The sequence below is a fragment of the Haliotis rubra genome, unplaced genomic scaffold, assembly GCF_003918875.1.
Source record: "Haliotis rubra isolate DU_JTF1 unplaced genomic scaffold, ASM391887v1 Scf192, whole genome shotgun sequence".
Classification (NCBI taxonomy): Eukaryota; Metazoa; Mollusca; class Gastropoda; order Lepetellida; family Haliotidae; genus Haliotis; species Haliotis rubra.
The window spans coordinates 130,502-145,834 of NW_025765914.1; the positions used below are offsets into that span (position 1 = coordinate 130,502).

A 15,333-nucleotide genomic window follows, 5' to 3' on the forward strand; every position below is an offset into this window, starting at 1 on the left:
TAGTGGCGGCCAAAGAGACAGCTGGCAGTTCCGGCAATTACTGATTGCGCGAATAATTGACCGTGCGATGTAGTCTAAACTGTCAATTCCGCGAAAATTGCACCACGCGAAAATAAGTACGTTTACAGTATATGGCATGCTGAAATAGTTGTTACATGATCAACTCACATGTGATTGTGTTTGACAGAGCCAGTACAGTCGAGCCGACGCCCACTTCTACCTCCATGTCATGCCCCAGTGTGTGTTCAGGATGAGAGTCTTTGTCCAGATGGAGAAGAACAACCGGGAATATCAGGAGAAGGCTGTCCAGTTCAGACGGTATGGAAGTGAAGCATAATGAGTTCAGACAGTAGGGTAGTTCAGATGGTAGAAGTCAGATGGTTGGGCAGAGAGTTCCAATGGTAGGATAGTGAGTTCTGACAGAAGGGGAATAAGTTCAAATGGTATGGTAGTGAGTTCACATGGTAATGTAGTGAGTTCAGATTGTAGGGTTCGAACAGTAGGCTAGCGAGTTCAAATGCTAAGGTAGTGAGTTCAGACAGAAGGATAAAAAGTTCAGATGATAGAGTAGTGACTTCTGACAGAATGATAAAAAGTTCAGATGATAGAGTAGTGAGTTCTGACAGAATGATAAAAAGTTCGGATGATAGAGTAGTGACTTCTGACAGAATGATAAAAAGTTCAGATGATAGAGTAGTGAGTTCTGACAGAAGCATAATAGCTCGGATGATAGGGTAGTGAGTTGTGACAGAAGCATAAAAAGTTTGGACGATAGGGTACTGAGTTCTGACAGAAGGATAAAAAGTTCAGATGATAGGGTAGTGAGTTCTGAGAGAAGCATAATAGCTCGGATGATAAGGTAGTGAGTTGTGACAGAAGCATAAAAAGTTCAGATGATAGGGTAGTGAGTTCTGACAGAAGAATAAAAAGTTTGGATGATAGGGTAGTGAGTTCTGACAGAAGGATAAAAGTTCGGATGATAGGGTAGTGAGTTCTGACAGAAGGATAAAACGTTCGGATGATAGGGTAGTGAGTTCTGACAGAAGCATAAAAAGTTCAGATGATAGGGTAGTGAGTTCAGATGGTAGGGTGTTGAGGGAAGGGATAATTCTTAATGTATCAGCATGTAATTGATAGGTTTGTAAGTACTAGTTGGATGAATGTTTGTAAGTACCATTCAGATTAATAATTTGATTGTTGGTGGCCTCAGGAAACTGTAACAGTATTGTCATGTTGATTCCAGGGAGAGTTTAGCAGTGAGGTTCTTCACACAGTGGCAAAAGGCACTGGAGAATAGCCGGGAGCACCGCATGCTTGAGAGAATGGTAGGTCAGCCTGCAGGTACATTATAATATGTGACCCATGAAGATCTGGGTTAGAATTGATCTTCAGTAACTCATGCTTGTCATAAGAGACAACTAGCGGGTGGTCAGACTTGCTGACTTGGTTGACACATGTTATCGCCAGTTGCATAGATCGATGCTCATGATGTTGATCACTGTATTGTCTGGTCGAGATTTGATTAGTTACAGACCGACACCATATAGCTGGAATATTGCCAGGGGCGTAGCTACCGTTATAAAACAAAATCTGGGCTTACACATGATTTTGGCTCAAAAGGTTGGGCAAGCCTTCAATACTATCTAAATATAAAGCTTTGCAACCTATCGGGCTTACACGAAAAAATTGGCTTGCTTACATGCCAGATTGCTGAATGAGGCGTAAAACTAAACTCAGTCGCTCACTCATTATAACATGTCCAGCGCCAGATTCCATTCACAGTTAATGCCAAGTTATACCGATAGATTGTGAGAATTTGGATGAAAAGGAATGTTTAAGGATATCTATTTGAGATATCATTGAGTGAATGTTTACGGTTTAAGACTCCACTCATGATATTGTGTATTCCAGGCAATTCTTCATGACGAGGACAACACAGCTCAGAGGTTTTTCCGCATCTGGCGAGGTCGTACAGTGGACAGACTGGAGGAGAATCAGAAAACAGTGAGTTCCCACAGCAGGTGTCCCCCCAACACATGCAGTGTTGTATCTGAAGGGTGTGACTGAAGGGGCGGTGGGGTAGCCTAATGGTTAAAGCGTTGGCTCGTCACGCCGAAGACCCGGGTTCGAATCCCCACATGGGCACAATGTGTGAAGCCAATTTCTGGTGTCCCCCGCCGTGATGTTGCTGGAATATTGCTAAAAGCGGCGTAAAACCAAACTCAGTCAGTCAGTCAGTGTGACTGAACCCTCTGAAGATTGCTTTGTGATTACATGATGGTGTGATTTCAAAAATAAAGTTTAAGAAGTGTACAACATATGCTTACATCTACTTCATTTCTACAGGAGTTAGCTGGGCAGCACTACTGTATCTCACTCTGTGTTCGGCATCTCAGGGCATGGAAGAGGCATATAGATGACCTGAAACACAGGTGAGATATGACATAAAACAATCTGAAGGGCATGAAAGAAGCATTAGATGACCTGGAACACGGTGAGATATGACATTGAACAATCTCAGCGCATAGGACAGGCATTTGATGAGCTGAAACACAGGTGAGATATGACACAAAACATTTCAGGCATGGAAGAAAAATACTGAGCTGAAACACAGGTGAGATATTACACAAAACAATCTGAGGGCATGAAAGAAGCATTAGATGACCTGAAACACAGGTGAGATATGACACAAAAACATTTCAGGCATGGAAGAAGCATTAGATGAGCTGAAACACAGGTGAGATATGACACAAAACAACCTGAGGGCATGAAAGAAGCATTAAATGATCTGGAACATGGTGAGATATGACACATCATCTCAGGGTGTGAAAGAAGCAATAGATGACCTGGAACATGGTGAGATATGACACATCATCTCAGGGTGTGACAGAGGCATATAGATGACCTGAAACACAGGTGAGATATGACCCACAACATCTCAGGGCATGGAAGGATTATATTGACAGTCTGAAAGTTTTGACTATCAAGTTGACAGCCACTGTTTTGAACTCTCCACATATCTGGGTGAGCTCCATTGGAAAAGTCACTGATGTTCCAGAAAGGGATGATATGTATTCATATGGTACTTCTCCTAGGTAATATATTACTTGATATTGTGTCTAACCAGTGTATTGATGACTGTGTCCAGTCACAACCTACCACTGACCTTATTACATGTTGTTACAGTGAGATGAATGAGGTGAAGGCTGTGAGACACGGTTATCTGGCTGTCATGAAGAAGTGCTTTACCAAGTGGAAATCAGTGAGTTGCTTTTACTGTCATGAATATGAAGGCTGTGAGATGTGTGTCGATATGGAGCTGTGTATAGTTCTCACTGCATACTTCCCTTGAAATCCAGGTTAGAATCCATCTTCAGCAACCCATGCTTGTCGTAAGAGGCGACTTTGGGTGGTCAGGCTTGGTGGCTTGGTTGATGCAAGTCATTGTATCCCCGATTGTGAAGATAGATGCTCATGATGACCCTCCATGGATTGTCTGGTCCAGACTATAATACAGGGGTGGAAATAACTTTAAAATTGCTAGTGTACTCCGGTACAGTGGCACATGTAAAATCACTTGCCCTGATAATTTTTCCACTATACCGGTCGTTTTCTTGTTGATATTTTATTAACATTGGAAAGTCAACTGGACACCGGTACAGTGTGATATACAAATTTGCTTGCCCGACAGAAAAAAACACTGGACTCGGACGTCGGGCAATGGGTTATTTCCACCCCTGTAATATTTGACTGCTGGCATTAAACTTGTACCCTTTATGTAAAGAAATGATTGTGCAAGACACAGCAATATTATGTTACTGAGGTTCATTCTTAAAATTTAGGTACCTATTTGTATTGAAATAACTTGCAAGAGATTCCCTAGACTGACTGACTGACCAAATAATTATGTTTGTGTTGATGTTTCCTCTCGAAAACTGCTGTTTCCTGATTGGCTGATGAAGTAGCATGTGTTGAGTTATTGAGGGGGTCAGTGTCACTGATTTTCTATAGTTGTCGGCACTTAAGTCAATGAATAAAAAGCGGTCTGTGAAGATATTGTTTATATATTTTTACAAGAATTTCGAGGCAGCGAAATGGTTTAAGAATCTCCTTATCACTCTGAAGACCTGGGGGTACAAAGTTTGATGCCAATTTATTGTGTACCTTACTTTGTTATTGGTGGAATATTGCTAAAGGTGGCATAAAACCTGACTCACTCACTCACTCCAATAATTGCATTCATGGAGATGTAGATGTAAATCAATGTGCATACTTTGCATAAAATCTACAAGTTTTTGTATACATATGTCTATCTAGAACTTGTGGTGACTATGATTCACCTTAGCTGCTGCTTGCTATCTACATCACTTGCACTTTGAATCATTGAGACAGCCAACCCAAAGGGAACTGGTGCTGTGCAGCTTTCTGATTTAGTTCTTAACACAGTGATTTAGATACATTCATAAATGAAAGACCATAGTACTTTCAAGATCTTAGTGCTATGAGTTTGATACATCAGTCATGTTACACTGAAAGACCTGATCAACAAGCATGGCTTATTTGTTTTTCTATTTCAGTACAATATGCATCGGAAGGAAAAACATTGTCTCAAACTGAGGGCTTCCACCCACCTGAAGGTGAAACTGTTCAGGATGACCATTACACACTGGAAGACCTACGTTGACCAGGCAAAGAAGGTCAAGGTCATAGCTGATGAACGCTATCAACAGAAATGTGTTGAACATTTGAGGTAGGTTACAGACTTTTACTGGGTTGGTGAACAAAAACATAATCACTGTTTCAGTCAAGTCATGATGTTAGTGACATCAGTCTATTTCAGAAATAAATATTATAGGCTTTTGTTATGTTTGTTATAAATTGAGGATTGGAGAATTTCTAGTTGTTGTTCCTTAGATGTATAATACTTTCCATAGAATAAGTCATTGGTGGAAGAATAATTAGACACTTTCCTATAATTCCCCTATAAATAATTTGACCCTTTGAAACAATGTGGGCACTTGGTAACTTTGTCTCTAAAGCATTTGATCATAATGCTGAAGTGTCCATGTTTAATTCCCCACATGGATACAATTAGTGAAGCCTTCACCTCACAAACAATGAATATACTGCAATATTTGTGTTCAGGTGGGCATTTTGCCTGTGGCAGGAGAATGCCGGTCTCCAAGTGGAAGAGAGACATCGAGAGAGCCAAGCAAGTGTCCATCACAACAGATACCTGCTGGTGAAGGTGAGCTAATGTAACGCTTATGTAAGGAGAATGCCAGGAACCACTTCAAGAGTTTTATTTATTTTCAATAACTTTGAGAAAAAAATTGCTGTTTCTTATAACATTGGCAGTTGATTTGGTGTAAATGAAATTTGGATTTCATGGTTGGGAAAGCAGGAATGACAAAAGCACATGCTGTGGACGTGTACATGGTGTAGGAGTGTGTTTCAGGTACTGAGGATCTGGCACAGGTTTGCTGCCATCCATGCATACAAGAAGTCTGAGACCAAACACCTAGAGGAAGACGCCAGGACGGAACTCAATAAAAGTGAGAAGTGTGGATTATACTGATAGTGCAGGATAGGGGAATTAATTCCCTTTTCAAGACACATGCTTGCCACAAAAGGCGACTATGTTTGTCGTAAGAGGCGACTAACAGGATCGGGTGGTCAGGCTCGCTGACTTGATTGACACATGTCATTGGTTCCAAATTGCGCAGATCGATGCTCATGCTGTTGATCACTGGATTGTCTGGTCCAGACTCGATTATTTACAGACCGCCTTTTATAGATGGAATATTGCTGAGTGTGGCGTAAAACTAAACTCACTCACTCACTCATTTCAAGACATGTCACATACTGCTTGTATGAAAGTCACAGAGTGTAGTGCTTCTGTGCCTCTCATAGTGATATGATTTAGAGTATTATATGAACATGATGAATGTGCTTTGGCCTTGTCTAGTTTGCATTATCATTGCCTTGATACTCCACGGGTATTATTGAAGACATTTTTTGTAGGGCCATGAGAGGTAGGAATAAAATGGATAATGACTTGTGTTATGCATTAATGCTACACTGTGATCATTAGAATAGACAACATATGTATCAATGGTCTGATTTCAGGGTATGTAAGAAACAGATTAATTACACATATATCAACTGAATCATGTACCATTTATCTTATGAGATGCTGTTGCTCCTAAGATTCATGTTTAGACAACTTGTAAGGTTAATGGTATCTGTCCCATGAAGGTCCGGGTTAGAATGTGCCTTCAGTAACCCATGCTTGTCGTAAGAGGCAACTAACGGGATCGGTTCCCAATTGCGCAGATTGATGCTCATGCTGATCACTGGATTGTCTGGTCCAGAATCAATTATTTACAGAACGCCTCCATATAGCTGGAATATTGCTGAGTGAAGCGTAAAACTCAACTCACTCACTCACTAATGGTATCTGTCAGGCATGGCTGCAGTTACCTGTACATCTATGTAACTTTAGTGAATACAGCTAACATCCTAAACATTAGGTGCTGTATCTGAAAACATAGGTCCCTCGGGCATGCAAATAAGGTTTGGTCATCATTCTGTGATTTCATAGGAATCAAAGATAAAATCAGTGATCTTTCAGAGATGCCTCGTATTTATGGCGGCTCCTGTGTTTGGTTTCGCTGTCAGTGTCTGTGTTGGTGTCTGCTAGGTAAGCTGCAGCGGTACCTGCGGCGATGGTGTGACGCCAGGGATGCTGCTGTCATTGCACGACTCCGGTGGCAGCAGGCCGTGGAACATCATCAAAACGGTGTGATGAAGGCTGTTGTCTCACAGTGGAGGGAACACACCACACTGAACATCAGGAAAACTGTGAGTGTTGCTGTGTTTGTCACTGTCTGTGTGTGTGTGTGTGTGTGAGTATGAGAGTTATATGTGTGTCTGTCTCTGTGCATCTCAGTGATTGTGTGTGTGTGCGTCTCAGTGAGTGAGTGTGTGTGTGTGTGTGTGTTTCTTTGTGTATGTGTGTCTCAGCATGTTTGTGTATGTGTGTGTGAGTGATGGTTCAGTAAGAATGTATGATATAGTGATGGATCATTGACAGCTGATGTTGCTATAGTGATGGATCATTGACAGCTGATGTTGCTATAGTGATGGATCATTGACAGCTGATGTTGCTATAGTGATGGATCATTTACAGCTGATGTTGCTATAGTGATGAATCATTGACAGCTGATGTTGCTATAGTGATGGATCATTGACAGCTGATGTTGCTATAGTGATGGATCATTGACAGCTGATGTTGCTACAGTGATGGATCATTGAAAGCTGATGTTGCTATAGTGATGGATCATTGACAGCTGATGTTGCTATAGTGATGGATCATTGACAGCTGATGTTGCTATAGTGATGGATCATTGACAGCTGATGTTGCTATAGTGATGGATCATTGACAGCTGATGTTGCTATAGTGATGGGTCATTGACAGCTGATTTTGCTATAGTGATGGATCTTTGACAGCTGATGTTGCTATAGTGATGAATCATTGACAGCTGATGTTGCTATAGTGATGGATCATTGACAGCTGATGTTGCTATAGTGATGGATCATTGACAGCTGATGTTGCTATAGTGATGGATCATTGACAGCTGATGTTGCTATAGTGATGGATCATTGACAGCTGATGTTGCTATAGTGATGGATCATTGACAGCTGGTGTTGCTATAGTGATGGATCATTGACAGCTGGTGTTGCTATAGTGATGGATCATTGACAGCTGGTGTTGCTATAGTGATGGATCATTGACAGCTGATGTTGCTATAGTGATGGATCATTGACAGCTGATGTTGCTATAGTGATGGATCATTGACAGCTGATGTTGCTATAGTGATGGATCATTGACAGCTGATGTTGCTATAGTGATGGATCATTGACAGCTGGTGTTGCTATAGTGATGGATCATTGACAGCTGATGTTGCTATAGTGATGGATCATTGACAGCTGGTGTTGCTATAGTGATGGATCATTGACGGCTGGTGTTGCTATAGTGATGGATCATTGACAGCTGGTGTTGCTATAGTGATGGATCATTGACAGCTGGTGTTGCTATAGTGATGGATCATTGACAGCTGGTGTTGCTATAGTGATGGATCATTGACAGCTGGTGTTGCTATAGTGTCATCCTGACAGATAAATGGCAGCACATGTGTTGTGAGATTAGTTACTACTAACAGGTACTCTTAGTACATTCATTCAAGTGATGAACATTTAATATGATCAAATGTATATATGAGTGACTTGAGCTCAGTCTGCCTATTCCTCCCCTCAGCTTCTCCGGAGACAGAGTACCTGGTTTCTGAATGTCCGTCTGACAGCCAAGTCATTCCTGCTGTGGAAGGAGAGGATGTCGGAGTCCGAGGAGATGAAACAGAAAACAGACCTTGCTCTGTGGCACTGGTGCCTTGTGCTTCTCAAGAAGGTATGTGTATGGCTGTAGAAGTGCTTGCATATCTTGACAGTTTGTTCTGTCATGTACCCTACAAACTAGATGTCTTGTTTAAAAGGGTGACTTTTGAGGTCATTGTCAAGTCAAAAGTCAAAAGATGTTTATTGTATGAAAGGCCTCTGGCCCATATACATGAGAGTTACTAATACTCATTATCTTACCTCACACATAAATGTCGCTTTCTGATTGGCTGAGCGCTCTTCTATTATTTTCAATGTACCCCGCTTACAAGCGAGTAACATTTCAATGTACCCCGCTGTCAATGGCAACTCATTTGGTACTTCGTGGTAGTAATTCTTTATCTCGAATAACATTGAATCACGTACCCCGGTATGATGTACGGAAATTACCGATGTTTTGCGAATGCAAATCGATGGAAGGGAGATAACTCTTAATCTGTTTTTCTTGTCAGCAAAATCTAGCGATGGCTACAAAAAGATAATAACCTGTGCTTCAAACAATTCAAAATTAACATTAAGGTGTTCGGTAAGATAAATATGTTGTTTACTGGTCCCTCGGGGCCCATGGGTTGATGTACCCTCGATGTAATTCCAAACATTGAGGGTACATCAACCCATGCCCCCCCTCGTGACCAGTGAACAACTTATATTATTACACAGATCATAGGGGTTCCACGTTAGGGTTGATCACAAGCAACCTGTACTAGTTGTAAGAGTCATTCAAATGGATTTGGTGGTCAGGCTCAGTGGATTAGTTGGTCATTCTACACTGATAGTATGAATCATTGCTCACAATATCGATCACTGGATTGTTTGTTCCAGATGTGCTAATCTATAGGCTGTTGTCATATGGCTGAAATATTACAGTATGCAGCGTTAAACAAATCTTATTACACTGATCTACTGACTTCCTGTGTGCAGAGTGTGGTGTCATGGTACGTGTACAGTCAGGAGAGACGTAGGAAGAAGAAAAGGGTTGCAGAGGAGCTAGAGGGGAGACGACTCCGTCTGCTGCGTAGTGGTGCTGCGCAGTGGTTGCGGGTCTCAAATGACCTGGCAGGGATGAGAGCCAAGTTTGCAGCACAACAACAAGCTAAGGTAGGTTCAGCTGATACATGTGCATCATCATTTTGTTTTCAGTTGTTGTGCCCCGCCGAAACGCGGAACAGGGGACTATGCATTCAGCGGCGTCCGTCTGTACGTCCCGATTTTTGTTAACGTGATATCTCATGAAATGTTGTACCCAATGTCTTGAAATTCGGTGACAGCCTACATTGGGGGATTACGCAGACATCAATATATTTGGGTGACCTTGACCTTATTTTCAAGGTCACCACAACACTGACCACTTTTTAAACTGTTGTTAACGTGGTATCTCATGCACTGTTGTACCCAGTTTCTTCAAATTTGGTGACAGCCTACATTTGGGGATTACGCAGACACCAGTTTATTTGGGTGACCTTGACCTTATCTTCAAGGTCACCATGACACTTTGCACGCTTTTAACTCTTGTTAACGCGATATTTCATGGACTGTTGTACCCAATGTCTTCAAATTTGGTGACAGCCTACATTGGGGGATTACGCAGACACCAGTTGATTTGGGTGACCTTGACCTTATTTTCAAGGTCACCACGACACTGACCACTTTTCAAACTCTTGTTAACGCGATATCTCATGAAATGTTGTACCCAATGTCTTCAAATTTGGTGACAGCATACATTGGGGGATTACGCAGACACCAGTTTATTTTGGTGACCTTGACCTTATCTTCAAGGTCACCACGATACTTTGACCGCTTTTTAAAGGCGATATCTCATAAAACAGTGCACCCAATGTTTTCAAGTATGTTGACAGCCTACAGTGGGTGATTATGCAGACACCAGTCATTTCAGGCATCTTGTATGTGACCAAAAAATAAAAAGTAGTAAATTGTAGATATTCCATTCTTTAGCGGCGGGGGACATTGCCATATCAGTGGCAAACACTTGTTATAGCATGTGATTATGACAAGTGATATTGTGGATAACGACTTCTTTCTTATAAAAATATGAATAAACAATTACTGAGAAAGTGTAATCCCAAACCATTACATGTGTTTCTCTATTATACTTACACAACATTTTAGGGCTACCTTTTGCAAAACAGAAGATGATACAGTGCAAGAAGTAGCTTTGAAACATGTTTTTGTAATCCATGAGATTTCTTGGTACAGTTGAATAAATGACAATATCTAAAAAAATGTCAGGAAAGTAGCAAATTCTTCTGTGTTCAGAGTATCAATAGCTTTTGTTGTAATTGAAATATTCCTTGTTTCAGAGTGTATTTGACACATTCCAAGTTGTGCAGAAATGTGCCTTGCACTGGAAATACATGACAGCTCGTAGACGGGAAGTGAGGGGTGGCCCCCTGCCCCTCGACCCCTACCCCCTGTCAACCCCACCAACCTCAACCTCCTGACCAGCTTTCCTCTATAAAGACCAGCTTCGCACAACACCCTCCAGACTTCCATTCCTACCCTTTACAGCCCAATGCCCTACCCCCAGAGGCTTTAGTACCCCACCCTCAGAGAGCAGGTGCCCCTCTACCACACCTGACACAGACCATGTCCCCATGTAGAGCTCATCACAGACTGGAGATCGGACAAGGTGATGGGTATGTAAAACTTCCACAATTTAAAGATTTTTAAGTCAGTCTGTTGAAAATATATGATCGGATATGTTTCAAATATATAAAGGATATTAGTGAAATAGTAGGGTAATGTCTAGTCAGGTGTTCATCTGTGGATGTTGATGTATGTTTTGTTGTGCAGGCCTGCACCAATATCGCGGAGGGAGAGAGCTCGGCCAAGAAAACCTGCATTCCTCATTGAGTCTCTGAAGAGAGCAGGACTGTATGCTTCAGTGTATGAAATGTAAGTATTGTTCATACATAGCTTTAAGTATAGGCTATGCATGCCTAATGTCTAACTGACTTCACTGTAAAAGAGTAATGTTTTACCATGACAAAGTTGATGTGATGATATGAGCCCCTAAAGCCAAAGCTGTCTGAGGTGGGACCATGCTGGTGACTATACATGCTTGTAATTGAAGTAGGTTCAGGAAAATGTGATTTTATGGCTAGAATACAGAATACTGCCCGAGCACAATGTTTTCATCATTACTTTTAGCTGCCTCAATGAAAACATAGTGTTGCCTCCCCCACAATGACTGGAAACAAATGTTATTGAAAGTAAATGTAATTTAAAATCCCGAAGTTAATGAAAAAAGGGTCAGATAAAGTGATGGATGCCATTGATGAGGTTTCCACAGGCCATTATGAAACTTCTATTTCCATGTGATATCTTAATGGTGATGTATGATTTTCGATATTTATGAATTGCTTTGATATTAAAAATGAGTTTAATTTTACTGGACCATACAAATGGAAGCAGAGTATGTTTATTTGTTCTTATTTTCAGCTTCTTTTTTATTTTTTAAAATAGTCAGCTATCGCATACTGCTGTGTTAATAGAATCAAACATGCATGGCGTAAGTTGATAACTGTGTCATCATGCTTTTTATATCATGGTTTCATGTACATCTGTCCCCAGGTCTGATGTGGCTGAGCAGGGAGAACCATCTGCTGTATCACCCCTTCGTCAACTCCACACACCCCAGCTACCGACCTCAAATACCTCAACTGTGCCAAATCTGACAGTATTGGGTACACACACATCGCCACCACACACCACAATGCTGCCCCAGGACAAGATGTCCATCCCAAGTCATCACTCACACAGGCCTAAGGTAGTGCTGGAGATGCAGGGTCAAGGGCACAGCCCCAGGGAAGTGCCAGAGATGCAGGGTCCAGGCCCCAGCCCCAGGGTAGTGCCAGAGATGCAGGGTCCAGGCCCCAGCCCCAGGGAGATGCACCAGAGGGAGGTGCAACGACACAGCCCTAGGGTGAGGCCCCATGATCAGGGCCCAGACCATAACCTTCACCTCTCCAGCACCTCAGACACAGAATTTGCTCCTCCTGCCAACTTTGTGTCCCCCTCGTGCAGTACACAAAGGTCACAGCCGTCAGGTACGCCATGCCACCATCTTACACGGCACTGTTTGGTAGCACAATGTAGGTGTTCTGTATTAATCTGTTAGCTAACTGACGGCCTCCGTGGTGTAGTGGTTAGAGCGTCTCCCCTCGAGAGCGGAAGGTCGCGGGTTCGATCCCCGACCGCGTCATACCAAAAGACGTTAAAATATGGTACTTGTTGGTCCCTGCCTGGCGCTCAGCTTTAATGGGTACAACAAGGACTGGTCGGCTTGGAGTCAGTATAATGTGTCTGAGTGGGGTATTCATGCTTCACTGCGGCATGGTATCTCAGTGGGCTAGCACTATAAAACCAGCTTCAGTCTGGGCTAGTACAAGCAGCCGCACATACACACACACGTATGCACATCGTCATATGAGCGAAATAATCTCCAGCGCGACGTTAAACCCAATTTCACCTGACCTGTTAGCTTACTTGGAATCCCTGAATTCACGATGATGATGGGAATGAATGATCCAAACAGTGATGTCTCTGAAGAGTGTTCTTCCCATCATTTCTCTTTTAATCTTTTCTCCCGAGCTGACATTCTGATGCATAGTTAAATCCTGTTCTGATCAGGCTAAATGCAACACACTTTCTATTATTTGATGGTATCGATTTTCCCCTGACAGGTAACCCTCTCCTGTACTCCTCCCCAAAAGCCGAGGCCAGCAAGCGCCATGAGCACTACACAGACCAATCTTGGAGACCAGAGAGGAACATCATCAGCGGCAATCTCGACGACAAGGGTCCCGGAAGAACCATGCTCCTCACCCCAGATGATTTCATCAAAAGGTCAGACAGACCGGAAGAGTTCACACCCAGGAATGGGGACAGAGTGTCATTTGACTCCTCCCAGAGCAGGTGTCACGAGCAGAAGGGGACCAACATGTACCTTGACCTCTCCACTGTTAGAGATGTAAAGCAGTCAGAGGTCAAGGTCAGTCTGTCTCCAGCAGAAGAGATTGTTCAGATCCGTGATCAGTTGAAATCTTTTGATGAGATGAAGAAGAGGCTAAGGTTGGTTATTAGGATAATTTTCTGTTCTTTACATAGAACTACAGGCTCTTCTTAATAATGGTCACTACTTGATTGAATAAAGACTGTTCGTACTATATTGTTGCTGATTTTACCCAATGTTGATTGCTACATAAAGCTTACTCATACTTCAAAGTACTTCTTGCAATACTACTGAGCCCAAAGACATCTTTCTCATCTACTCATGTTGTTTTACAGGAGGCTGACAAAGCAACACCGGCAGCTGGCTGGCTTGTTGAAGGACCAGGAGGCTGGAGATGAAGCTGATGAGGATGTGGTCAATGCAAGACGTGAACTACACGATGTAAGTGACCTTTCCCTGTAACGGGATAGAACAGATGGTGCAACTGGGGGCCTTAGATAACTGGACTCGATGGAAGCTATACATTGTGGTTTTAGGTGTACAGTTGACTCTACTGGGCGGTCTTAGGTTACTGAACTTGTACTGAACAGACAGTTTTACTGTATTGTCTATACTTGTAGTAATTAGACAGGATGTCAGGGTGGTAAAAATGTGGACTGAACAGAGTAGTCTTAAAAGATGGTGCTACAGTGTGGCCTGGTCATTTGCTGCAGGTGTGCTGTTTAAATCATGTGGTGGTGTGTGGTCCTGTGCATAGAGCGCAGGTCACTAATCAGTTGAAGTTAGGCAACATTGGGTGCTGAGAGTCCTTGGTGACTGTGTTGGCAGCTTGACTCCTGAAAGTTTCTAGGACTTCAGTCCTGCTCCACAACAAAGCACATGTGATACATGTGGTATCACCTGAGTTTTTTCAAACTTGCCTCTTTTCCCTCAGCAGAAAATGGGTACCTGGTGGGATAGATAATGTGACCATTAACCTAGCGCCTCACAGGCAGCTTGGGTTATTCGGGGTAATAATATTCAGATTGTAGCTCTTTGAGCGTGCCCCTCTGTGGTGCAGAATTCAGCACATTACAAATGCCCTTATTATTTATTTTTATGTGTAGCAGGTATTATATAAGTGTCATGCGTTGCAGCTGTCATGTGAGATGGAGGAACTGAGAGTGGCAGTAGAGAGGCAGAAGGGGCATGTCAACAGCTGGTGGGGAGAGCCAAGCAGTTGGTGCAGCAACTGGACAACAGCACATAGCTAGTCACCAGCGACTAACATGACTCCTAAACACAGAGCAAAGAACAGAGAGAACTCTCTATACTTTAATAATTGCCACATCTAAATAAAGTATTCACGTCTTCTTGTATACTGTAGGTGACATTACACTGACAAGGGTAGTAACCAGAATGTATGTTATTTGGTCTTCCATGTACAGTACACACTGCATAGGGAGGTGCTATAAATATGACCATATTTGTATATCGATTCTCTGTAGATACTTGTACATCAATAAACATATAAACCACAAATTGAAGCCTCTGTCGCATCCCTTGGGACATTCATGTGAGAATATTGGTGTTATTCCTTTCAAACTTCTGTCTGCACGGTGTTGATTCTGGGGCAGAAAGGTCTGCATTATCCAGTGTGCTTTTTGGACAGTGGAGAAGAACGTGCCTTATCCTGGGTGAATTATTGTCAGTCACAGGTTTGTCTGGTTTGAACATTTACAGACTGCCAGAATTCCTCCAGACAACATGGTAGCTGGAATATGTTGCCAACTATAGACTAGCATCTAGTCTGAGAAACATATTTTACAGAAAAAGGTTCCTAAATTATAATCATAAAATATCATGAAAAGGAGCACAGAGACTTTTTATTTGAAACTGTGGTAATCTAAAACTGAAACACACAA

General features: G+C 42.3%; 1 protein-coding gene across 1 annotated transcript in view; it reads left to right on the forward strand.

Moving 5' to 3' along the window:
- Window positions 1-14,950, forward strand: part of LOC124274609 (protein SFI1 homolog) — a 40,911-nt gene extending 25,961 nt beyond the window's left edge. The window contains 18 exon segments of the mRNA XM_046709975.1: window positions 188-318; window positions 1,244-1,325; window positions 1,912-2,004; window positions 2,347-2,432; window positions 3,187-3,262; window positions 4,578-4,750; window positions 5,146-5,248; window positions 5,459-5,555; window positions 6,704-6,864; window positions 8,321-8,470; window positions 9,379-9,555; window positions 10,776-10,919; window positions 10,921-11,111; window positions 11,269-11,370; window positions 12,049-12,524; window positions 13,161-13,548; window positions 13,765-13,870; window positions 14,566-14,950. Coding sequence (XP_046565931.1) covers window positions 188-318; window positions 1,244-1,325; window positions 1,912-2,004; window positions 2,347-2,432; window positions 3,187-3,262; window positions 4,578-4,750; window positions 5,146-5,248; window positions 5,459-5,555; window positions 6,704-6,864; window positions 8,321-8,470; window positions 9,379-9,555; window positions 10,776-10,919; window positions 10,921-11,111; window positions 11,269-11,370; window positions 12,049-12,524; window positions 13,161-13,548; window positions 13,765-13,870; window positions 14,566-14,682 — 2,853 coding nt within the window. The 3' untranslated portion in view covers window positions 14,683-14,950.
- The last annotated feature ends 383 nt before the right edge of the window (window positions 14,951-15,333 follow it).